Raw genomic sequence first — 26,880 nt, 5'->3', positions numbered from 1 at the left:
CACCTACATTCGGCTGATTTGGCCAATTTACAGTCGCCAGTTAACATTGCCTTACAGCACCATAAAAAGCTCAAGAAGGCGTCTGATAATTTGGCACACTTCTTTACCCCACTTTGGATTTCTCTTAACGAAGAGAGCAAAGCTGTGGCTCGAAGAGAGCGAGTCCTGCGGATTACAGTGCGCTGTGCGACCGCCTAACAAATAGTTTAGTGTCCCATCTTAAGCTATTTATTAAGCCAGTATATTGTATTTATTATGAAATATTTTTTAAAAATTAAAGCGACGTTCACTTTATTCCCTTTCGTATAAAAAACTTATAATATACGATTTTGATTGATGGTTGGAGTTCATATCAACAGGTGGGTTTTCGATTGATAACTGAATGCTGCCGCTGAATGATTGATGGTAAGAAGACTGAAGGCAAACAAAGGCAGTAGTTTTGACTATAGTTTCATCAGCAAATACATGTCATATAAACTGTTAACAAAAATATATACAAATAAAAAATATTTTTGTTTAGATTAAAAATTGTGCTCATTCAACATTAGTTTTATTTCATATATTTACTTATACTACTTAATATTATGCTTACTTTAATACTTAAAAACGTTGTAAAATTTAGCACAGGCAGCAGCTGATTTTTAGTACAAGCTGCGCCAGAGAAAACACGAGAGTGACGAAATTGGCCGAGAGAGAAAGCCAGAGAAATGCCGCAGGCTAATTTGAAATGTAAACAAGATTAACCGCTGCCATAATCCAGCTGCAGTGATCTAGTATGGCATTAAATTGCTCTCCAGCTGCATATGAATATGCCATCAGTTCGCAAATTCTTATTATTATTATTTATCACTTTTATTCGAAGTTATATCCCGCCAAGTGACGGGAAGGAACTCCCCCAAAAGTGTGCTATAAAATCGAGCGACGCGCTAACAGCGCGCTGTTAGCGTGCAGCATCCACCACTTCGTGCCACATTTTCGGCACGTTGAAGTCTCTCGATGCTGCTCTCGTTGCCGCTGCTCTCGGTACCGCCTATTGGGCGGCCGGGAGCGTTTTTTGGACGCTCGGCTAGCGTCGACCCACTCGGCCAGCATCCGTGCCGAGTGGATGTATGCCGCGCGAGCTTCAGCTGCTCGGCTCCGGCGTGTGTACCATAAAAATCCGTTCAGTGAGAGTTTGCGATCCCGCGGGTACGGTCGGAACTAACGGGACTTGAACGGTGTGTCGCGAGCAGAGTGCGTATGCGAATTGCAGTCCGGCCATCTGAGCAAAAACATCCGAAATGCATCGAATGCATCCACAAATCAACGCCTGATCCCCACCAGCAGCCCAATCGGTTCCATGTGTTCAATGTAGTTAGTGTGTTTGTTTGCAAGCGAAACCATACGTACAATGTGCTTATCCTAGATGTATCCTGGATAATGCGAAAACTGAAAAGTGTGCAAAGTGTGTGCAAAGTCGCGGCCATCGAACAACCAACAAGCAAACGCAACTTGTTCGCAATGTAAGCAGCTGGCAAATGTTGTTTCTATACCCTGTACCCTATACCCTATACCCTATTTTGTGGTGTTGTCGACAAGAGCAATTTGTTGCCATGACGTTGAATTCGCGAATCAACGTTTTCCCATTTAAGAGATCTGACTCTGATCTGACTGCAGTGGCCCCCCACTTTGCTTTGCTTTGCTTTGCTTTCAATGAAAATCATTTCCACGGAACGCCGAGCCATTGAAAAGCGCACGAAGCGCGCGTCACTCTCGTTTTGGATTATTTTGCTAGTTTAGTGGGTGTGCGGCTGTATCTCGGGCTATATAGTACAATGTGGTTATGCGTCTGTGTGTGTGTATGCTTATGGTTGTGTGAGTGTATGGCTGTGTGTGTGTGTCTAGTTGTGTGTGTAAGGTTGTGTGTTTTGTAGAGAAGCCGGCAGATAAAACGGTTTCTCCGCTCAACTGCTCGTTATATCGCCTTTTTTCGGATTTCTTTCATTCGCTTGCTAAAGCTCGCTAAAATAGTTTTTTGTTGCCCCAAACGAGCTGCCCGTACAAATTGCACGAAAATTGTTATTGTCGAGCATTTTAGTTATTTATATGGTTAGTTCCCACTTGGTTTTTTTTTGGTTTTCGTTGCATGTGCCGACATTTCTCATGATGTAGTGGCCCTGCGAATGCCATCATATTTCATATGGCACTCGCACATAAGTGCAAAATTGCTGGCCTTTGACGGCCATTAAGACCCAGTGAAATGCTATCCATAAACTAATAGATAAATATGCACCACCCACCCCGCGCACAACACCCAAGTAGTGTACACTTGCACACACACACACATTTGTTTAAATTGCTAAATTGCTGAAGTGTGCGTGTAATGAAATTACACAGATGAATGCCACTTCAAAGCAAACTGCTGAGATCTGTGATGGTGGCGAAATTGAATTTGCACGATAAGCTGCAGGGAAAAACATTGATGGACACCGAGCATTCTGGCTGATTAAGATAAGAGCTATGAAGCAAAAGCTCGCCATTTGTTTCAGCGGAGGTGTGAATTGCTACTTGAGATTTTCTAAAATACTCACTGCCATAAGCATAATAATCAGATCGAAGCAATCAAATTCAATTAGAATGTATTAGAATTATGATGGTTGAAGCAATTACTTAAATGAAAACTATTCCATTATTTTTGATATCATAGAATTTTGGAATTTTGTTATTAAATACTTGCATTTACAGTTGAAACAAATTTGAATTTAATGTAACTAGGTTTCCAATTTGCAAAGATTTCCACAGCCATGCTTAAAGTTAATAAATATATTTTTAATTGGCCACATAAAACATAATGAAATTGCCGAAATAACCATATGTTAAAATGACACAAAAGACCATTGTTTCCATTTGCGAACCCAATCCCCGTTGTTCCAGTTCCATTTGGGTTCCTAATCAAACTCATTTAACTCAGTTGCTGTGCCGAACATTAATTGCGAATTGTGACACCAATGCGACAGAGCAGCACGCAAACCGAGTAGAACAATGGCCATGCGATTTGGCGACAAAAGCCATCTATAAACGACACACGATGCAACATAAACAAAATAATTGGGGACACCGAAAACAAAGTGCATCAATTCGGAATGGAAATGCGAGCAGAAGTGAATTTTAATATGCAATTAATGCTGCGGACAGCTGGAGACCGAGTGTTTATTTGCATATCAAAACGCTTGCCAAGATTGGAGTGCGGTTCGTTCTGCGGGTGTGCGGAGTGCCTGAGTGTGCGAGTGCCTTGACAAGGCTATTCGTTTTCACTGTGTGTAGGAGTGTGTCCTGATGCCTGGCTAATGCTGGCACGCACACATGCTCATTTGCTCACTGGCTCAAAGGATCACAGGCTCACAGGATCACGGGCTCACCCAAGTATGCAGCACAATTAGCAGGCCGAGGATGGGAAACAGCTGTTTGGAGCAGGGGGAAAGCGGATGATGTTGATGATGGCGCCAAGTGTTGAACGCTCTGATTGCTGCCCAGTCCTGCCTCACACTCACTCACACACACACACATGTAGCTGTGTGCTAGCCATTAGAATTTTTAGTATTCATAAAATTGCACTTGAACCCTTGCGATACGAGGCAGCCAGGCGTGGCTTTTTATAGGCTCACTTAGCGCACATAAACCGCGAAAAAAGTGGCAGGGCCAGGTAGTATATGCGAGTATCCTGCTCAAGGGCTCTTCTGCTACACACACATACATGCACACCCACTCACACACACACACACGTGCACTTATAGATGCTATAATAATATTGTAACTCTGCACTTCAAATTGCATTTTAATGCAAACACACTTCATTACATTACAAAATAAAGAGGGCGAGGGCGAGCGCAAACTTGCATGCCGGAAATGGAAAAACGTCGACACACTTTGCTGCAGCTGCAGCCGGAAAACTCACCGCCACTCACACACACACACATATACACCCACACAGTTGCACACCAACATGCTGGCTTGGCAAGTTTGTAAATTGAAGTGCATGTCGATCGTAGGTGGATGCCTCAATGGCGAAACTGGCACAATGCTCCCTTGCCCTCACACTCACACTTGCACTCCCACTCGCACACACACTCACACTCGCACACTCACACACCCAAAACTAACGAACACTACGGGCTCACAGGCACACGGCCATCGAGGTTACGTATACGCAGCGTGTACTCCCTGGCCAGGGAGAAAACCCTTCACCTTCGGCGCTCGGTTTGCATTAGCTAATGTGACTCACAATTTTATTGGCTGCACACACAAGTTTTTATCCTTGCATAACCCATTCACCAAACTGATTTGGATTTGGCACAAGTTTGCCAAGGACCTGGCTAAATGGATTTTGAGTGGCTCCATATTTAATTTCGGCCTCGAATGTGTGCCAAAACATTAAAGCCACTCTCGATATGCGCAATGTACATTTAATAAACCTCACTCGGGCATTTCCTTCTGTTGGTTTTAATAAAAAACCTTTCAATTCTCGATTCAATTAAATTAAATTGATCGCAACTCAAAACTACAACTCGCATGTTTGGATATTTTTAGAATCGATTTTCATTTGAGTTCTCTATTTTGGGCACTCGCTGTGGAAATAATTTTACTCCTCTGTCTGTTCTGTTCGTGCTATGTGTTGACTAACGATTTACAAATATTTTCCCTTTATCGGAATGAAAATCCATTTGCAGGCCGGGCCAGCAGTGTAAATAAATTTAGACAGATTTATTAAAGCCGCTTTTCAAAAAACATGATTAAGTGGGCACTCCGCTGCTTGTCAGTTGCGGTTGTGAGGTTACAGCACTCCAAATAGTTTTATTTACGTTTTATTCAGGTTGGCAGCGAAATAAATATGAACTCTGGGGCGTGGGCTATTAACTGAGAGCTGAAATAAAATTAGTGCAGCCAGCTAAAAGCATTTGGCCCCGCGTAATATGGCCGATAAAAATCCAGCTAGAGCAAGTCAATATATCATAAAAGCACGTCGCATCGAAGCCTCGATTTTGCGGCTGAATTTGTAGCGATTTTGCACAGAAAACAAAGTGGGATACATTTAGAAAAAATATCAAAAAATGATTATTTAAATGGAAAATATGTATTTAACTTTTAAATGTGATTTATTTGGTTATAATATACCATTAATATATATGTTTAGGGTAGATGCAACCTTTTTGACATATTTTTTTTAAGACTTATAAACCCAATGTTATTGACCATATTTTTCTGCTAGTGTGTGTGTTTGCTGTGATATTCGAGCCAGTCTGTGTGTAGTCTAGAAACATGAGCGCGTACAGTTTCCGATTTCCGCTTTCCTGTTTATCGTTTATTGGGTTTTCGCAGCGTAAAAGTAAAAGCACTGCCAGACCGAAACGCCGCCGAGCGCAAAGAAATGGGAAAAACAAGGAATCCGAAGGAAAATTCGCACTCGTTAGCTCTTCAGCGGGAAGCGACTTCTTCTGCCACAGCCATCATCGTCATATTGAACTTTGATGCTGGCACGTTTCCCTAGCTTTTTGTCGGCATCCCCTGCTCCTTTTTTGCTCCTCTTAAAGATCTACACGCGCGGGTACATTGGCACATGTTTCGGTATACTATACTATATACCATCCTATCCACTCCATTCCATTCCATTCCTTAAGGAGCAGTGTCCCAAGGAGCCTCCCAAGGAGCGTCCTTTGCCAGTTGGTCTGGTCGTCGTGTGTTGTTAGTCATTGTATATGGGGGCACATAAATTATAACAAATATGTACGCAGGCGGCATGCGAAATGATTTCTCACTGTTCCCGGCTGCGAGTTATAAATAATCTTTAATTAAAAGAGCCTCGCAGCGGAAGACAGAAATATGCTTTAAAATATTGAGGTGTACGTGCTGTCGTGCGGTTGACAAAATGGCTAAATGCGTTGTGATTTGTAGACGTCATCTCAAACGACAGACATCTCAACGGCACGGATACATTTAATTGCTTAATTGCTCCAAAGTTACATATCACATATAACATATAACTGCGCTGCATTCGATTGTGTAATTCGATTTGAGTTCGCAGCGTGAGTTAGCAATGGCAACGATATATGTACATAAATAACGTCCATTTGCGATTGCCATAAATATTACTACAAACAAATTAAGCCAATAAAATTTGTAAAAATCACATAAATTACATTTGTGCATGTTTATGTTGGCGCAGAGAGAGAGTGCAAGTGTGTGGTGCTGCGTGAAAGTGCAATGAATTTGCTTACAAATTTGCCAAACCGAAAATAAAGGCAATTAAATAAATTTCAGCCCGAGTGCAATGGCAACGCAGAACTGTAATTACCCAAAAATGGAATGGCAGTTTATTTCTATGTTGTATTTTATTTCTTTCGCCTTTGTTTTGCCTTATTTATTGACATGTCAACAAATTCTGCTGACTCTGCCAATACACCTTTCTCTGTCTCGCTTCAACTCCCGACTATCTCTCTCTCTCTCTCTTTGTCTGTCTCACTCTTTACAGCGCTTGCGAATTAATTTAAATCGAAATCAAACAAAAATAAATCGCGCGAAAGAACTACATACGAGAAAAATGCACGCGATGCAAAGTGTGAAAGGCATCTGAGCCGGAAAGTAGGCAACACGGGTGCAACAGGCGCACCAGGACACCCCGCATTCACCCCGCCCCCAGAGATCCCCTCCACCTCTCCTCTCACGCTCCGCAGGATCGCGGGCTGGGTCGCCACCACCATGAGCAGCTCCTCCAGCCGCCCGCTCTGCCTGCCGCTCTGCCTGCTCGTCCTCTCCGCGCTCAATGGCCCCGCGGCGGCGGCATCCCGAGTCCGCGTCAGCTCCTCCACCACCATGACCAGGAACATCGAGGAGGAGAACGGTGAGTGCTAGTTCTATAATATACTACTATACTGGGATAAAATATAAGGGATATACCACATACGACATGATGTATAATATACCATGACACTGGGATAAAATATATAGGATATACCATATACGACATACTATGAAGTACGATATCCGTTGGAGCATAAAAATATTTCAATATATAATCTATATCGTAAATCATATTTCAAATGCAGAGCCAGCGCAATAAATATTTGAGAAAACTTCTCTAAAAACAGCTGCCCATAAATACATTTTATAAATTGAGTCGCAGCTATAGAAACATCAATAAATCTCAGATTTTAGCACTACAATTACCAAAAGAAAATCTTATATAATGAATGCGTTCATTTCGCGTTTTAGTCAAATGCATTTTAGCCAGAAAAAATTTATTGCTCCATTACGCGTGAATGATTTCGCAGTTTTATTTGAAGTAAATGCAAATTTTATATTGAAAGTGCAGTAATAAAACTATTTTAATTAAGCCAAAATTATATGAACAATTTTCGACGTCAATATCGAACTGATAATGTGTCTTTTCCCTTTGAATTCGAAAGTTAATTGAAAATGAAAAGTTTGCTTTCCATTAGGCGTGTCTGTGTGTTTGCGTGTGCGTGTGTGTGTGTTCATTGGTGTGTGAGTGCGTGCTCATGTGTGCGTGGGCCTGACGCAACTTTTATTCAATCAACATAAAGTTTATTGTGTGTAAAGAAAATTGCGTTTGCGTTTGCCTTTGTGGGCCGACAAAGCCAGTCTTTTGTCGCTGCATTATTGAGTAAATGAAATTTTCGGTTTTATGCGAGCAAATTATGCTCAAATGCCAAATTGTTATGGATTTGAAATTGATTTCAAAGCCTCGTCGTCCCCGAAAATCCTTCTAAACGGAGTGCTTACCAGCTGTTTTCCCGAGATATACAACAATGTGGCCCCAGCTTGGCCCTGGCAAATAATAAAATGTGGCTAATAAATAAGCCGGTGGCAGTGAAAGCCACAGAAATGCGAAACAAACTTGGCAAACTTTTCGGCCATCGAAAAGTTTCGGGCATAGATTGTACATTAGCATTGGGCCAAGTTCACGAGCCTGTCAGCGGCCAGAAAGAGTGTGTGTCCCAGCCACTGGAAATAGTTATCTATTGGTCGTCCTGCTTCTGTTTCCATCTCAATTAACCCACAAAATAAGTGGGTGCCGTGTCGGCATATCATGCATACGCCATGTGGGCCCGGCTATGAATTGGCCAAGTCACAGAGTCAAAGTCAAAGTCCAAGACGAAGTCAAACAAACTGGCAGTGCAGCGGTTTAACGCCCGGGGTCTGGCTGCAATATTGTTCCACTTGCCTGCTCGGCCTTTTGATGCCAAAGTTTCCAACAGACGCAAATTGCTGCTGCTCGGGTCTTCATAAATTCAGATTTTATATGTTTTCAATTGAATTTCGTTGTTGCGCCAGGCGGGCAGTCGGCCAGTCATGCAGTCAGCCCAGCTAGATGAAACTTTCCACTTTGGCATTTTAATGTTTTCCAAGTTAACTTTGCCACACGCCACCACTTCCTCTGGACTACAAGCATACGTAGTTCCGGCCGCTTGCCGCTTGCCACTTGCCACTTGCCGCTCTAAGCCTGGCTGGTAAAAGTATTTATCGCATTTCTATGAAAACAACCTACTCAACATTTCGGCCAAAAACTTGGGAATTATGTTTGGCTTGCCGCTCCGATTTGCCGCTGTTGTTTTCGGTTTTTGGGCAAAAGTTTGCCAGTTGTTTGCCGCAGCGCAGCTCCATAAATGCTTATTTAGAAGCATATCTGATGAGTTAAGTTTCTCGGCTCAAGCTCCCTGCCAACTTCGATTCAGATGTCTATATCTGAGCTATGAGCTGGTGCTTGCGAACTTTTCGAAAGGATTTAACGCCAGATTTACAAGGATTTCCATGCAAGTACAAGCCGACTTCGTTTGTACTGAGCAACTACGCACAAGTCACGAAATTGCATTTCCAACTTCTTTTGAATCTAGTTATTGTAAGCCTAGAAATTACTTACAACTTATGCTTTATCCTTCTATTGATTTATTTTTTTTTTTTTTTTTACTTCAAATTTATATTACTTATCTTTTTTCTATTGATTTAATATCTTTTTTATGATATTTTCTTTATATATGTTTTATACCTTAATATCGTTTTTATGGTGTTTTCTTTATATATGTTTTATACCTTAAAGCCAAGAAGATATATTTACTTATTTGTAAGTTGTTTCTTTACTTAATTTCCTCATTATTATATCACTTTTATTTTATTTATATATTATTTTTCCTTTGTTTTCTTGCAGCCCTACTCTTACTTTTAGCTGGTAAGTTAATGAACACTTAATTTATTTTGAAAACCACCCGCTTTGTGCGCCCTTAAAGTCATACAAATATTATTGGTCTTTAAGCTGGGACAACCCAAACAATTTGCCCATCAGATTGACCGGGCACAAACGCAAGGGGCGGTGGCAACAGCTGCTGCCACGCCCACAACATGAATACAAACACGAAGCGCCCGAGTTAAAGGCATCAAAGCAGCTAAAAAAAAAAAGAAAAAAAATCAGCTTTTGTAAGGCGAGCCGGCCATGGGAAAAGTCAAGATTTCGAATGGATAGCAATGGGGTCGAGCGGCGTAAGCCGAGGAAATAGCAGAAAACCAGAAAACACCGAAAGTAGAAGAAAAAAATACCAAAACAACTTTCAGCTGGCCAAAGTCCTGCGTCCTTCGTCCTGCGTCCTGCGTCCTTCACAACGTGTGCGTGTAGTTGACCGAAAAAAAACTTTCGCTCGAAACTTCGCCCGAGAGACTGAAAATTCCAGTGCAGCAGGAAGCGAGCTGACAGCGCGATGAATGACAAGCAGCACCAGTTCAGTTCGGTTCAGTTTGTCAAGAGTTTTCTTTCACTTCTCGATGCCAGCCTTTTTTCCCTTCCCTTCCCCTCTTTTTTTTGGCGATTGGCTGTGAAGTCCTGGCCAAGAAGTCGTGGCCGCTGCTCGAGTGGCCTACTAGTCCGTGGAAGTGTTTCTTCAAAGGAAAAACGACTGTCGAAAGATCGCTTCATCCCCCGCCATTTGTTGTTGTGATTTTTGGTCGCTGTGTTGTCAGGTTTTCCTTTGCTGGCCCCGGAAAACTCAGCCTGTTTGCCTTTGGCCACACATAAATGCGTGGCCATACTTCATTCATTTCATGGCTTGGCAAGGACATTTATCATCTGCCCCTCGAGTGCGTCACAAAAAGGCAGTGGCTCCCTCTTGTTGATACTTCTATATATTGGCGTTTTCGGGGCAGCAGAAAAGCAAACACCACGATACGCGCACAACAACAACAACAACAAAAATTGCGCAAATTTCAACCAAAATGTTAAATAGAATTCATTTGGCTTACTTTCAGCTGCTTTCCCCAACTTTCCCTTCCCTTCCACTGACTTGGTGGACCGCATTTCCCTTGGCCGTTATTCATGGCACTTTTTATGCCCTCTTATCGCTTGTGTTATTTTTGTATATGAATTTCTGCGGTTACATTGAATAGCAAGCCAGCTATATAACAGAGCAATTGCCGGGGTGAAGAAGTGGAAAATTTTAAGCCTACTTGAAATTTATTTGCACTCATTATGCCTGACAGTTCGCAGATATCAAGGCGGTGTGGAAAGACCGAGATAAATTTATTTTTGGGCCCCAAAAACCAGCAGGCCATTAAAGAGTTTGCACTCCTTGTTTGGCTTTGGGTTTAAGCCGACAAAACGGGATCAGACTGTGAGCTCCTCCCAAAGCTACATCTATTTTCAATAGAATCTGACTCACCGACTGACTCACTAATGAACAAATAAAGCTTAGCGGGCCAAGGAAATAAAAGCCAACCACATTAATAAATCAAACCGAGAAGCGAGAACAGCATAGTAGAGAAATAATGCAAATGCCTAGCGACAGACGATTGAAATGACAAAACAGTTTGGCCTACGAATCTCCATGTCTGACTTAAGAGATTTCCACGTAAATTCCACTGGCTGCAGCAATGCCTGCGACATGGAACAGCATTTTCCATCTACAGACGACGAGTTTCCCAGCCAGCTGAGTTTTCCATGTGCTCCTGCAGCTGCTTTTGCTGCCAAGTTATGTCTTACACTCTCGCCCCCTAGAAATCAACACAAAAAATCAGACTACTCCGTTGGCCCAGTCCAGTTGGCGAGTTTATTGTCGGCAACTGGCAACTGGCAACTATTATGCCATGCTAATCGGCTTAGACCGACGATTCCGGACCAGGTCTGTGCGAAAGCCAAGGGCTCAGGCAAACAAGCTCTTCCAGCCGCCGAAAGATGTTGCATGTGCCATGTGCCAGCCTGCCAGCCTGATTGTTCATTTGCCACACGCACTGCGAGCAAAGGCCACAGAAACACGGAGAAGAATTGCGTATAATAGTGTGCACTTAGGTATGGAGAAATGAATTAGTTATTAGATTGATAGGTATTTTAGGTAGTACATATGTCAAAAGTAAGATGCATTCACTGTGGTTATGATAAACCGAATCGGTGGATAATAACCCACATTTTTCAAGTGAGATGAAATATATGCATTTATGTATTCATTTTGATATATTTCAACCTGAGTCTTAGGCTCACCAAAGGCATATACATTTTCTTCCAGTGCAATAACAACAACAGAAGATGGAACGTAGGCTCGGCATACCTGCGAGCTTTGTCTTTGTGTGTGTGTGTTTGCTTCGTCCTGCGAAATTTGCGGCCTGCCCTCATTTGGCTGACAGCTTAAGACGGCAGCCATCGCAGCTGGAACCCCAAATTGTAGCCCTCTCCCTGGTGGCAGCAAAAAATCGCTTTGCCTGTGTGGTTGGTTGGCTCTTTTAGGGGGGAAGGGAAAGCTTTCGTTAGCATTCCGTGTGGAATTTGATACTTGATTATTTGTTGCTGGCCTCAAGCGTGCATAATATATCAAAGTGGCGTCAACGTCAACTGGAGATGTTTTCCCTCCATTTCGATCCCTTTGCTCGACATGTGTAGACATCCTGTGTTGGCTGTCGGCCTGGAATCTTGTTTTTAGTTACAGTTTAGTGTTGGCCGCATAATAAATAAATAATAAATAAACAGTTGACTCAGCCTCGAGTTCTCTGCTCTTTTACCTTCAAGTGCGTCTGCCCACGGGCTCCTGTCAGCTCCTTCGTGCATGTCCTGTCTCGTTTCGTATGCTAAAGAGCCTGGCACTTTTGGTTTAAGGCTCTTGCCTCTTTCCCTTCCCCTAAAACCCAAATCACAGGACTTGCTCACGAAAAAATTCTCCGAAAAATGCCAAAGTTTTTCATTAATCTTTGGCAGTTGTTGTCACTGCCGAGGATTTGCATATTTAACTTATCACTGACTTTATAAGCAGGCCCATTTAAAAGCGCTTTTCAATGCCGGCAGACAGCAACAGATGTACAAACTGACCAAAAGTATTTTAATAATTCCTAGAATGTGCAAAATAATATTCTAATTCAGTGGATTACGATTAAGTTCAAACAGCTACCAATTTTCAGTAGAATAGAATTATATTTTATAGACATATACATCAAATAAACATAACATTACTACTTTTCGTTAAAACTAAACAATATCTTTAATTCAGCTACGAAACTGAGGAGAGTTGTGTAATAGCCACATTACTTCTCATTGATTTTCTTCGTAATCCCTGTGCACTTACACCGGGGATCTAAAGAAATTCCAGACAATTAGTGCTTGAAAATCCCACTCCTGCCCGCACTAATCATAAAGCTTGTGTCCTGTGCGTTTGCCTGGCGCACACAGCTATAGACAAAGGACCTGCACAAGGAGCTGGGGGCGAGTGACAGGAAATAGGCGTAGGAATAGGCCTCCTGCTGGGAAGGGGGGAAGGGGGCGAGATCCTAAAGGGCTTAAGGCACCAAAGCCACGTGATGCCATGACAAAGTTCCGCAAATGGCAACTGTAACTTGCAGTTGCACATGTCATGCCTAAAGGACTAAAGCCCTGGGCACAGCCAGCCAACTAGACACACACACACACACACACATACTCATGCACATTCATAACAATTTGTCGGCCAAGAATGTGGCCAAAAATCTCGTACGCTATCTCAATTGTTATACAACATTTGGGGTCATTTGCATACAAAACCTAAATTAAAATTTGACCGAGCTGTATGGGGGAGTCTAAAGGCTGCTGCATATCCTTTTGATGGGGCATCAGAGGCAAGCTACCATATACATGTCCTTGCAGTCCTGGCTTCCTGGAATAATGCATCCATCCTGCAGCCCAGCTCCCCCCTGGCCAGCGGATTATTAGATTCAGCAATCCAACCGACAGTTGTTGCACTTTTCTAATTAGACGAGCCAGCAGACGAGGAGTGGGGAGTGCGAGGGGTGTGTGCGGCAGTCATAACAAAAGTTAATTAAACATGTAATTGTTGGCCAGAGCAGCGGGCAAAGATTTGCTTTGCGAGTAGATTGGATTTTCCCGGTGTCGAGTATCGAATGTGCAAAATGTGTTAACACCACTTCGCTACAGGGTATTGCATAGTTTTGGCAACATTACGCGTACATTTGAGGTTTTTGCCCGCTGGCTAAATGCTGCAAAATTTTGATTAAGTTACGTCGAGTGTTGAGTTTTCAATGGCCATTGTTTTTGGCGGCTCGTGAGAGAGAGAGAGCAGTGTGAATTCAAACTGAAAACGGAAAAGTGGAACTGGAAAAGTGGAAAACTCGAAAGCTGGAAAACTGAAAAACTGGGCAAAGACTTGAGCTAATGGCTGCTAGTACGCGGCGACTGCTCGACAGCACAATAAAAATTTTACAATTCAATTTCGCCTTTATTTCGCAGATATTATGCCCCGGAGCTGCCGCGAGTCCACCCACTTCATATGCTCTCTTTATTTTATTGCTTCAAATTGTTTGTTGCCATTTCGCATTTGTGCCGCCCGGCTGCGCAGAAACATTTAACTTTGTGCAACATGACGACGATGGGGCAAGAAAAAATCCGGCAGGAGTGCGGTGGCAAATGAAAACATAGCGTAGCTGCAAATAAAACCAACTATACTTAAAAAACTGAAACTAAAACAGCGCGGCGACAGCACAAAAAAAAAATAAGTTGTCAACCCTCTGCGCTGCTATGGTGTAGAAGGGGGCGGATGTGGCCCAGAAGTGGGCGTGGCGCACAGTTGCAGCTACAGTTTCTGTTCACTTTGAGCCGCAGCCGAAGTAAAGTCAAGTTACGCGTGCAACTCTCTGGGCCACGGGACACGGGACACGGCCAAGTAGCTCGGTGCACAGGACATTCTAGAGTGAGCGCAGAAAAAATAAAAGATATATATATATAAGTATGGGTTAGGATAGAGAACTCCGAAGCGTTGAGTAAAGAGTGGAGAACACCAAAAGCACATTTCAGCTTGAACTCCCACTGGGAGCCGGGCGAAATGAAATTGCCAACGTGAAAGTGTAGAAAAATGCAGGCAGCGGGAAATGGGAAATGCGAAATGGGATTGAGGTCCTGGCGGGATGTGGCCCCAAGGATGCGAGGCCAGCAACAGACCGCTGCTGTCGTGCGTCGGAGTGTCTGAAACCAGTTAAACTGCAAAGTAAACGGACAAAATGTTAAATCAAAGCCAAACAAAAGAGGCGTAACGGGCCAGCAACAAGGTGGCGCTGCAAAGGAGTTTAGACAGGTGGCAGCAACTTAGGTGCCATGCCCCCCCCCATTCACCATGCCTCATGCCGCATGCCCCGAGAGGCAGGGCGAAAGTTTTGCGTGCACTTTGATAACTTGAGTGCGAGTCGTGGATGCGACGGGCTTCAACTACATGTTATCCAATAAATAGATAAGAAACAACAAGCTGGAAAGCTTATCAAATTTGGAAACCCTAGCAGAGTTATGAAAATATAATGTTAAGCTGTAGGCCCCATTTAACTTTGTCATTAGTTATTAAAATAAATTCATTGAAATATAAGCAAGTGTCATATTTGCAATCAATAAGTTTATGATGAAAAAAACTTTGAAAATTTCATTGCACTTTTGCATTGCATGTGGAGAGCAGCGAAATATATGTCACAAACTGCGTGGCATCCGCCATATGAATTTTTAAGCGAGGTATTAAGGCTACTGTGGCATTATTAATGCGGCTTCATTATGAAATTGTGCAACAAATGATAAATCGATTAAGCAAATATTTGCCGGCACTAAAAGTGTGTGTATTTTTACAAATGTAGCCGCTGTTGGCTTTTTGTTCCGGTTCGCATTTGAGTGGCCTGTTGGGAAGGCAGAGGGTCTGGTTGGGTATTCCAGTCGCAGCCATATGCATTTTTTTGTGCGCCATCCATTTTAATATTTCAACAAAACCAGAAATGACGCTGTAAAACCGACGCGGTTATATGTCAAATATTCCCCCCCTCCCCTTCCCCCCACTGAATGCATATGCATATGAATGCAACGTGGTGGAGGGGGTTCAGTTTTTAAATTTTGCATGTAAATTTCATTGCATACACATGAACATTTATTTTGCTTTCTGCCCCCCTTCCCCCAGAAGAGCAGCGAACTGGGAGCGGCTGCTGTCTGCTGCATTTTAATAAATTTATGATTTTATTTTACAGCATTTTTTTTCACTGCCGCGCTGGCCCACCAAATATGTGTCATTTCGCCTGACAATTTCCCGTATACAAAAGTTAAAATAAAAGTACAGACAAATAGATGGGCAACCAGCAGAAATCGACCAAAAACAAAAAAAAAAACTCGAAAAAAAAATAAGTAAGAGAAAGGTCCATAAATAACGAAGCATTTTGTATTTGCTGGATGAGATTTATAAATGCGTTTTTGTTTCGCCAGCGTCGTTGTTTCGCTAAATCGCGTAGAAATTTCAGCGCGTTGTGCGGGCCACATTTCATTGAACGAAATGAAAAAATAATTGAAATATTTGCCAATCAGCAGAGCGAATATATATCGGCAGTGAGCGGAGATAAGGCGATGAGGAGCATTTCCCAGGAATTCCCAATTGCTGTCTGCGGCACGTTAATAAGCTCTTTGTTGACACGCACACAAACAAGCGTGCAGGACTTGGATTCGAGTCCTTGGATTGGATTCCACGTGAGAGTATGTGTCTCTCCTTATGTGTGTGTACATGCGTGGCGCTTGTAGATGGTGGGGATGGTGGGGAGGGGTGTGTTTTTGGTGTAAGGACCTTGTATTATCTGCGCCCACATTCTGCTGGCCCTTTCTGTGCTGTCATCTGTGGCATGGCACGGGTCCTGGCGGGCTGTCGATTATCGAGTCGAGATTATTAACCTGTCAGTTTAGCGCTTTGTCTTCCCATTGCCGGTGCCAAGTTGGTCCTTTGGTCCTTGCGTCCTTTTGGCCTGGCAAACATTGACAGCTGCACGGCATTAATGTAAAATACTTGCTTTATTCGATACAACAGTTTGGCCATTTATTTTGGTGAATTAAAGTTGGGTTTTTGATAGAAGCACATTTATGCAGACATATTGACAAGTTCTGTTTACTGTTTGCTGCTTACTTTTTTAAATAGATTAAATTTAAGATTAAATTTGAGGAAATACTGTTTAAAGCTCTGCCTTTATTAGGAATTTGTTAAAATGTTGTATCCGCACTTTTCTCCCGCTTCCCCACTTTTAATCGCGTTCGCAAAAAAGCATGTTGTGAAACCTCGACATCGCCACTAGCCCATAACAGTAACAGTAACGATTGGCGTGGCAACGGCAGCAGTTGCAGCCATAGAAAAGTGGCAGTTGCAGGGGCACAACTTGTACATGGGTACATTGTAGCCAGGACATGGCAATGGCAATGGCTATAGCGATGGCGATTGCAATTGCAATTGCAATTCCCGCACGAGTGCGGCTGCTTTTAAATTTTAATTAACTCAGCGCGGCGAGGAAGAGTGGCAAAAACAAATCCGAAGGCCCCTTGTGCCGCGCCGGCAAAGTCGTGCAGAAAAAGTTATTATTTATTTCATGTTATTTCATGTTATTTCGTGCTGTTTCAACGCGCCATAAACGACCAGTCCGAATGAGAATGAGAACGACAACGACAACGGCTGAGGCCACTGACTTGGCCAAAAAAGCAGAGGGCTTTCTGCTGGCTGGTTGCTGGTTGGTAAGTGGGAAATGGTAGATGGACTGCAACTAGGCTGCTTGCCCATTGCCATGTTCATTTATTTATGAGCATTTTACACAGCCAGTGCACACATGCAAACTCCCTCTCACACACACAGAGAAGCTTTGAGAAAACTCGTCTGGAAATTATGTAAATTTTTCAGTTATTTTTCGTAAATTCTTGCTGCCGGACCGGACCGGGCATGAGTTTGGTTTAGGTTTAGGTTCCAACTCGTTGCCCATGTCCACCCGCCTTCATGCAGATCCTTTTGCCATTGTCGTGGGGGCGGGGTTCAAAAGTTCAACTGCTGTTTCGTAGGTGGCCCTTGTCAACGCAGCTTTTGTGTCTCTCTGCCTAGAATATATAACCCATTTTTGGCTTTTCACGACAACAGGCAGGCAACCAGGCAGGCGGCAGCAACAACAAATTGTCGTCGTCCTGCGGTCAGAGGCTCATGCAAAATGTTGTGCTACATCCACATCCTGGTGGCCCAGGACCCACATTGTTGTTCAGGCAAGCGAATCCCGACAAGAGTTGACTCAAATTGCATTCGGCGTCCGGCCTTCAACGGCACAGGACCCACAAAAAATGGGAAAAAAACCATATCATACATATTTGCAGCACTCAGCAGCAGGAGCAGCTCAAGTTGAGTTTTAAGGGTAGCTAAATGTAGTTAGCTTAACCGTTTTCATAACCATATGTACCTTTGAAGTACCTTTGTGGGTTGAAAGTGAAAAAATGATGGAGTGCCCGCCCGTTTGTAATTCAAATGAAGGCGGGCAAACAAATGAGACTTATCGGAAATATTTTCCCATTGCGGTCGCAGTAAGTCAGCTTTAACCTTTAGCCGAAAAAACCCATGTCAAAACGGCGACGTTATCCATTTAATTTGCCTGACTTATTGTCGGGCGATCAAAAATAATAAATTTTGTTAAATCGAAATTAGACGCACAAAGCCCATAAATCTTCGCCGCCCGACGACCCGCGTCCATTATCAGTACTTAAACAGAAGGGCATGGCCGGAGTTTGTAAGGAGCTAATCAGGCGAATGCAATCTACACAAACACACATCTACACACACATGCGTCCTGGAAAATACAACTGTGTGGGTTTGGCACACAGATACAGATACACAGCCACGAATTATTCATTTGAAATTGTAAAATTGTCTGTGGCCAAATCGGTTTTCATATGCTCTCGCCCCTTTGCATTTATTGCTATTGTTTCTAGAATTTTATTTATTTTTCTTTTTTTTTTTTGCAACCGGGCTATAATAATAACAAAAACAGTTGTCGTTTATGGCCGTTTATGTGACTTTATTTACGGTGCTGTTGTCTGGCGCTTTTTCGGTTTTCGGTTTTATAATCTCTGCTTTTTGTGGCATTTTTAATTTGATATTTATCAATTTGGGCTTCATCTTCTCTCTTTGTGACTATTCTATTGCTGTCTGATGTTTTTTTAATGCCAATCCCATTAATCTGTTGGCCTGCTCAATGCTCAAGTGTCTACGAATGCGTCAAGTGTCATTTGGGCCATCAAAAGAAAGATGTATTATTATAAAATTTTAAACTTAAATAACAGAATTTGCTGAACTCCGCACTCCGTTTGCGTAACCACAGGCTTAGGTCACAGCTTAAAACGCAATCTGGCACTCGTTTGCTTTCATTGTTTGCCACTAGTTTCGCCCCCAAATGTCATTCAGATTAAATTTGGCGTGAAAGTAGCATTTTAAAATTGTACAAAATACTTAAGACGAAGCAAGAGTAAGGGGGGGAGTAAAGGGAGCAAGGATTCCAGGGACGTGGGAGGATTCTGTGTGAGCTCGCGCATAACAACGGGAAAGGCACTCCGGAGCTCCTCGAGCTGTTGTGGCTGACATTAAAAGCAAAAGGCGCGAGTGAAGCAACAGTCAGGCGCAGGACGTGTCATGTAGGGTCCTTCCGTGGGGTATACGTGTATATGTATGGGTGTGTGTGTGTGTGTGTAGCCCACATGGATGTTTATGAGAGGCAGCACGTGACGGGCGCTGGAAAAGGGGGGCTCAGTGGAGCTCAGCGGCGGGTTTTCCCTTCCGGCTTTTCTTTGTAGCGCACGCACTTTCCCTTAAACAATTGCTTTCACCAGTCTTTCGTCTTTCGTCCTTTGTGTGAGCCGCTTTTACCCAGCACTTTTCCCTCACGGCCGATTCGAGCTCCAAAAGAAGGTCTCAGTTGGCCCATTTTGTACCTGCGTCGTGTTTTTTGCTTTGGCCCAGCGAATCTGTTGTTTGCCCTCCTCACTAACTGGTTCTTTCCTGTCTGTCGGCCGGATGTCTGGTTAAATCAATGCTACGGATTTAACAGCGTTTAGTTGGTAAAAAAGAAGTACTTACGGAGTTAGCCAGGCCTAATTAATGCGCTTTTACCTAATGATCGATCCGATTTACTGCGAGAAAATCATCGTAATGGTTGTCAAAGCAGATTTGGCTCAAATGCTGGCGAAGTACATAAATCTGATCCGATCCGATAGCGCAAAAATCTCTGAGGCGGTGCACATCAAAGCAGTTGCCTAGTCAACCGAACAGTAGCAGAAAAATGGAATCGTTCCACCCCGTTTTCCTCAATAACCACGCTGCTTTTCCGTTTTCCATCTGTTGCTGCCGTTGTCCTGGCTTCCAGATGCAAATGCCTTTTCGGGGATAAAGGATAACGAAAACCCCAACAAATGTGGGGCTACTTTCTGTCTGATTGTCGTGCTGTGGCTGTCTGTGTGTGTAAGTGTGAGTGTGCTTGTGGGTTTATTTGTCTGCTTTGTGGTTTTATTTTTGGCGAAAATAAGATGAAAATATTATGTCACGGCAGCCACCTTTTCCGATAACCATATTTACAAGGGCGTGTCGTTTGGCTCTTTTTTTTTAAACAGGCGGAGCACGCAGACAATGCAAAGTATACACGTTTATGTGTACATGAAATATAGGGTCATATTTTCGGCCAGCCATCAGCATTATTTATGCCGCCCACCGCCTACGTGCATTGTTTGGCTAATAAAGCAAAGGGGAAAACAAGTGAAAACTCCGGGACAGGGAAATTTTCTGGCCATAAAGCTGCCGTATACCGGCCATGTTTTTAGAGCCCACCAGGAGGCGGCAGCTCGCAATTGATATAGGTCCGCCAATCAATAGCTGTTCGTTCGTGGAAACGCCTTTTCACACCTAAACGCACAAACACACATACACCCACAACACACACACACACACCTATAACACATGACCACAACAACAGCTGCAATAGCAAGCCACGTTAGTTGTTGTTTTGCTACAAGTATAGAATGCCTGCGGATGGTGCAACAATTTTGTTCGAGTGTATGCGGGTAAATACGCGAATTTGAAAAGGCAATAGAATCGAATTTGTTTTCCTGTGCAGCCAATGCCAAGCCGAGTTGCTCAATCATAGGCCACAAAGTGCTGAAATGACTTCTAGCCGAACTAAAAGTCCTATTTGCTGCGCTCGGCAAGCGAAAATGTGCTGCCGTTGAAAAACGCGTGTTGCGATACGCATACTAATGAACGTCGCGGACCGGAAGTGCGTGCCTATACGTGGGTGTATATGTACGTGTGTGTGGGTGACTGAGCACTGACGACATTAGCGCCATTTTGTCGTAATTAATGTGCGCCATATTAGTTGCTATTTGGCCATTTTTCACACACACACACAGACACACAGGAGCACAGGCACTCACAAAACAGTTTTGTGGGAGAAAACTTTTGCAATTTTAGTTGAAGAATTTCGCACAGCTGCCTGTTTCCGGTGGCAGGAGTAAACTCTGTGTGTGTGTGTGAAAGCGATCTGTGTGTGTGTGTGTGTGATCCCACATTCATCTTGCTGCAAAGGGGCCCACACACACGCACACATGCTCACAACATTTTGAGACGAGTTTTTATTGCTGGCATAATTAGCCGAGTTGGAGCTGGAGGCGCCTGGCCAAAAGTCAGAGGCATGCGGCATGAGGCATGCGGCAACAAAAAGCCTACAGACTGTGGTCGGCTGAATGGGATTTCGACCAGAGGTTGCTGTCCTTGAAACGTGTATCTAATTCCCAATATTAGATTGCTCGCCGGCAGACTTGGACACACATAAAAGATACGAAATGCTATACGAGCTTCTTGCTGGGTGGTGGCACAGAAATTCCTTTTCTTGAAAGTAGTTTTTGACTGTATGGCATATACTAAGGAATATATCTCAAAATAGATTCAATGGCTATAAATAAAATGTTAATTTAAGAAAAAATATCACATATACTAGGCTGTTCGTTTTATGAACGCAATGTTAAAGATGTTGCAGCTTCAATTTCGTTTAGTATTCCATTTCTTTTTCACTTAAAGAACTCTCATTTAACCGACCTATGATCTAAGGAATATATCTCAAAATGGTTTCAATGGCTATAAATAAAATGTTTACTTTAGAAAGAGCGGAAATATTTTATTAAAATATTAGATAGTTAGTGAGCTTAGTTAGTGTTTTAGCTACAGTTTCGCTTAGTATTACTTTCCTTTTTCACTCACAGAACTCACATTTAACCTATGATCTAAGGAATATATCTCAAAATAGATTCAATGGCTATAAATAAAATGTATACTTCATAAAAAACGGAATTATTATATTGAAATATCACATATATTAGATAGTTAGTGAGCTTAGTTAGTTTTTCAGCTTCAGTTTCGCTTAGTTTTCCATTTCTTTTTCACTTAAAGAACTCACATTTAACCGACCTAGAATCTAAAGTTTCGGAGCCAAACTCGTACTCCATAGCTGTTCACCTCGTTCGGTTTGTTTGTCTGACTCGGCCTTTCACAAGGTTAGTTAGCCGGTCGTGGGAGCCCCCAATTGGCCGCTTTCCGCTTTCCGCCTTCTCCGTCTGCGTTTGCTCGTATTTAAATGATATGCTGCTAATGCGTCTGTTTATGCTTTATGTTGATGTTGATGCTGCCGAGTCTGCGGCTCTCTCCTATCCTATTTGACTTTATGCAGTATTTATTTACACACACACTCGCCTATAACACACAGCATCCATCACTTACACCAACACAGCACACACCACACACCACAGTGTTTATGTTTGAGCAAACACATGAGCAGCAGGGCGAGCAATACCAACATGGGTCACATGTGCGTGGTGCGCATTTAATTTCTATGGCCGGAAGTTGACTAGACAGTTGACTGCCTCCTGTGTCTGCCACATACATATGTATGTATGTATAATATGTACATGTGTAGTATTTGTGTAAGCTGCTTTTTTTTGCCGTTCCATTTCTGCAGCTCTGAGCTGGGTTTTGGCCTCGATTCCACTGTTCAGTTTATCAATATTTGCTAAAGGGATTTAGGGGTCGTGGAGCAATACCAGTGGTGAGCTCAGCTAATTGCCAGCGAACTCGTATTGGATTTGCATTTTTTGTTGTGTAAATTCTTTAAGCTGACCAGTAGACTTCTTCTCTGCTTTTTCTCAATTTATTTATAGCCACATTTACTGCCATTACTGAAATATGCTGCATCAAAAAATGTTTGGTGACTCTGCCCCCCACTTCACGCCATAAATCAGGGGGCCAAAAGGGAAAACTACTTAAAGCGCCATTACAACAAATTTAAAGCAATTTGAAACTTAGGCCAGCCGCACCCCCGTCTCTCTGGGCCTTCGTTTCATTTGGCTTCGAAAGTTGTGCCAAATAAAAAGGCCAACTCGGAGTGGAGAAATCCAAAAAAGCAAAGGACTCGCCGGTCGGCCGGTCGGTCAGATGGGCAAAAAGAAAACAAATGTTTTGGACACTTTATTATGCGCATTATTCACTGCTACAATGTTTTATCCTTTTTTTTTTTTTATTTTTTTTTAAACGAGAGAAACAGGACTGTTGCTCCCGTTGTGCTGGCGATTTCTAGTCCATTAACTTGACCCAAAGGTCCACTCAACGGGAAGCGCTTTAAGAAATCATTCCGTATAAATGTCAAACCCGGGCCCAGAGCTCAAAGTGCTTGTTGGGCCAGCATTAGCAAAGTATTATGACTTGATGGGGCCACCGAGCCTTTTGTAGCAAGTCATTTGTGCAGCTGAAGGGCTTTTGGGTCGCACAGAATGCAAGCGTAACCCGCTTTCCAGCTGAACACACCGCCGAGGTCTAGGCCTATCATGTGTAAAATTAGCTTATTCCGTTGGATAACCATAACCATAACCATCCTCCAGCTACTCAGCTACTCAGCTACTTACCAAGGTTCCAGCGACTTACTTTGGTCCCAGCCGCTGGGCACTGAAATAGATTGCTCCATGGCTTGCTGGGCTGTATGTTGCATAATTCTCGGTGCGCTTAATGCAATTTTTATGTAGCCCTGTGCATTAAGTCATAGGAGGAGGACACATTTCTTTTGCCTGTTGGCGCATTAAATTTATATGGGAATTGCTCTGCCTGCCATATGGGACGTCGGGCAACAAAAAAAAAAAAGGAGAAAAAATGTGGCAAAAGGGGAAAAGCCCACAAACTTTACCTCGACCACAGCTCTGCCTATCCATTTTGACTTGCTGCCAAGCATAAATTTTACAAAACTCAACAAATAACCCAGGGATAAGTGGGTTGGCGAAGGGGGGAAATATGGAAAGGACATTGCCAGGTTTTCTTTTGCTAAAATTTATTTTGTGGGCGTGCAGTTTTCAATTTGGCAGCAGCCCCGGCACCCAAACGAATACGCAGAATGCCTGCCAAAGGCGTGTGTGTTCAGCAAAATCAATAAAAACACATTTAAAACCGCACCACGACACTAACAGGACACTAAAGGTCCTGCCCGGGTCCTGCCCAATGCTTTTTGTGTCGCGTCAGCGGAAAAAGAAACCGCCGTCCGGTTTGAGTTCGGTACAATGCTAATTCGGAGTGCGCCAAATCAACATGATTTTCCCGAAAAAGGGAATGCCTGTGCGTGGTGAAGTCTCGGCTTTTCATTTCCCTGGAACAAATTACTGCCTGTGGGCGAATGTTAGTTCCATCGAGCTTTTTCCCTTACTCCACCACCACTCCACTGTGTTTGTCTAACACGATTGCATGGCCTTCCATGGACTGCATACCTCATTCCCCGCACAACGTGGCGTATACGCATTGTCGCTACTTGAGTGGGTGCATATGCACTTAACTTTGGCGCCGAGCCACACACTTTCGATTTACGTACGTGCCACGCTTTAAAAGTTGTTTGACCTATTTAGGGACACGGCGTTTTAAATGCACTTTACTCGCACGAGTTTAGAGCAACTCCCTGGCACACAAATAATAAAAAGCATTCTGCATTGCAACCTGGGGGCTTGCCAGGTATTTATGTTTGCAATTTAAATGTTTTTCCCCGCTGCCCCCCGGCTAGCTTTTCATTTGTGCTCATTGACATACTGAAGTATCTGCAGATGCGACGACTCATTCTTTATTTTCCTGGAACAAGAACTCTCACTCTCTAGCATAAATACTTTCGTTTGTCTGCGCCGGATGCGGATGCGGATGCGAATGCAGATCCAGATGCAGATGCAGCTGCAGATGCTGATGCGGATGCGGATGTGTTGCATAGTTTCGAGTGCCATTCAATGGAGTACGCTGAACCACTTCACTTATTTATGCATTCGTGCGCACTTTTTCTCCGCCGCCTCTGACGTTGTAGTGCATTTTAATTTCGTTTGCATATGACAGGTAGTGCTCGGCCCATGCCATACCAGCCAAAGCCCACGGAATGCAGTGAGACTTTTATTCATTTGCCTGACGCTGCTTAAATATGCACGAATCCGAGAGCTCAGGACTCAACTGGACCACCCAACTGTCACCCCGATGCCACCCAGAGGCCAACCTCCCACCACCCACCACCCACCATTCCATGTTGGCTGCATGCGAAATTCATCGAATTCATAAAATGGATTTATGAAGAGCGCTCTCGATTCGCTTCGACTCTGTCTGGCGTGGCGAGAATTCAAGAGATGCCAAAAACAAACTCGAGTGGATACATTAAGGCCTTGCAAATTTTGTGTAAGCATTCGGAGATGGTTTTCCCCAGCTTTTCCAGCTTTTCCACCGCTGCAAACACTAAACGTCTGCCGGTGATGGAGAACGCAAACATGCTGCCAGCTGCAAATATTACATACGAGTATTCACGATTCATGAGACTCTGTTTGGGACAATCGAATATCGACTGGGTCACAGAAGGTCATTCATCTTTTGATTCATTTGGTGCATGAATGAATTTCATTTAATTGAATTGGATTTCACATTTAAGGAGTAAGTTAAAAGAGGATTTAAGGCAGGTTTTTGTGAAAAAGTGTAACTTTAATACTATCGTTTAAGTATCATAGTTACATTTATTAATATTGATAACAGGCCAGTCTTTATGACGATTTTTATGGCACTCCTGAAGTTGAACATTCAGCGTTATGATTCTTTAATATACATGGTAGATATAAAGGTTCAAGCGCATTCAAATGTACATAAGCAGGCGGAGGACCATGACTTTTATAACCTTTTTACAATCTACGAACCCATCTGGTCAATTATCCATATCGTGGCCCCTTGTTAGACCCAATAAAAATGATACAAATTAATGAAACATAAGTCAAAAGCAGCGTCGCACAGACATAAAATGCCAATCAAAAGCCTATCTGCCAAAACGGAACCAGACAGTCGGGCTGGCCCAAAAATATATCTCCAGGTCCTGGTTGCTTTGTAGTAGACCCCAAAAATGGCCAGGACATTGGGCCAGGACATGGGGCCACTCGAAAAGGCGTCGCAACGTTGCACAGTCAATTTGCGTTCGAGATTTATAACATTCACAATGCGCCGTTCTATGGAAACAGTTGACTCGACATCCGTCCGCCTCCATTTGGCCAGCCACCCATTTCCAGGACTCGACGTGTCCTTGAAACGGGCGCCCATCGCCCATCGAATCATCAACTGGGCCGCTGGTCTCGCTGGTTTCGCTTCGCCATAAATATTTTTTGCTCGATCAAGTGTACTAATTTAATGTGTTGCCATGGCTATACATGCTATATACCTACATAAATGCGTGTGTGTCTGTGTGTATGCAGGCGAATCGATGAGTCGACTGACTTGACTAGGACCCAAACCCCACCAGAACCCCACCAAATCCTCGCCCTCTCTCTATGGCGCTATCAACGCTGGCAGGACATTCAAAACAAGATTTATGACAGGCGTGCGCTAGCTGGAAGATGGCAAGTGGGTGGTTCACTGGGTGGTTCAGTGGATGGTCCAATGGGTGAAGTTGGAGTGGCAGACGGGCAACAATAAAATGAAATCAACGTTACGAAACAAGAGAAATGACAACGTTGCTAAATGGGCTTATCGGAGCAGCAAGCGGGTTGGAACGCGCTGGCTCCTCGGACCGTGCAAAGTTTTTCGATTGTCTGCCCGAGAGACGCAACTTGGAGAATTTTTCGGTTGAAAATTTGATTAATGTTTTGCCCCTGTGACTGACGGCTATTAACAAGAAAGGGATGGGCTGGCTATCCTGCCCCCAGTGACTGCGAGCAGAGATCATGGGTGTGTGTGTGTAGCAGGTCATGATTTGCCGGCTGAGATTTATCATTTGGGATCCTATTAAAATTCCAGCAGAGCAACAAGCCATCGGGGTCACTTAAAAGTCGATGATGAGTGTTTGTGTGCGGCATTACGGCAGATAAATGTATTTTGGATTACATTGGGCCAAGCGCAGGTGCACATAAATATGCATAGCTTGTCTGTCAAAATAATAGGTTTTCCCTTTTTAGGTTTCTTTATAAATTAATAAGCAGCTTGAAATGCAGATAGATACATTTAATGTCGTTCGTAATTATTACTACTTCAAGCAGTAAAGTACGTGAACTTATTA

The 26,880-nt window shown here is 43.3% G+C and overlaps 1 protein-coding gene across 5 annotated transcripts in view; it reads left to right on the top strand.

The window, feature by feature from the left end:
- The first annotated feature begins 1,231 nt into the window (after positions 1-1,231).
- LOC122612940 (nephrin) overlaps positions 1,232-26,880 on the top strand; it is a 56,996-nt gene continuing 31,347 nt past the window's right edge. For 2 of the 5 annotated variants that reach the window (XM_043786853.1, XM_043786852.1), the window contains exons 1-3: positions 1,233-1,502; positions 6,506-6,874; positions 9,200-9,220. In XM_043786853.1, coding sequence (XP_043642788.1) covers positions 6,733-6,874; positions 9,200-9,220 — 163 coding nt within the window. In that variant the 5' untranslated portion in view covers positions 1,233-1,502; positions 6,506-6,732. Of the gene's footprint in view, positions 1,503-6,505; positions 6,875-9,199; positions 9,221-26,880 lie in introns of all 5 variants that reach the window. The other 3 variants (XM_043786854.1, XM_043786855.1, XM_043786857.1) reach the window with 2 other exon arrangements.

This window comes from Drosophila teissieri, chromosome 2R (assembly GCF_016746235.2).
Source record: "Drosophila teissieri strain GT53w chromosome 2R, Prin_Dtei_1.1, whole genome shotgun sequence".
In the NCBI taxonomy this organism is placed as follows: domain Eukaryota; kingdom Metazoa; phylum Arthropoda; class Insecta; order Diptera; family Drosophilidae; genus Drosophila; species Drosophila teissieri.
Note: the sequence above shows the minus strand (reverse complement) of the source record. Positions and strands in the feature narration are given on the sequence as shown.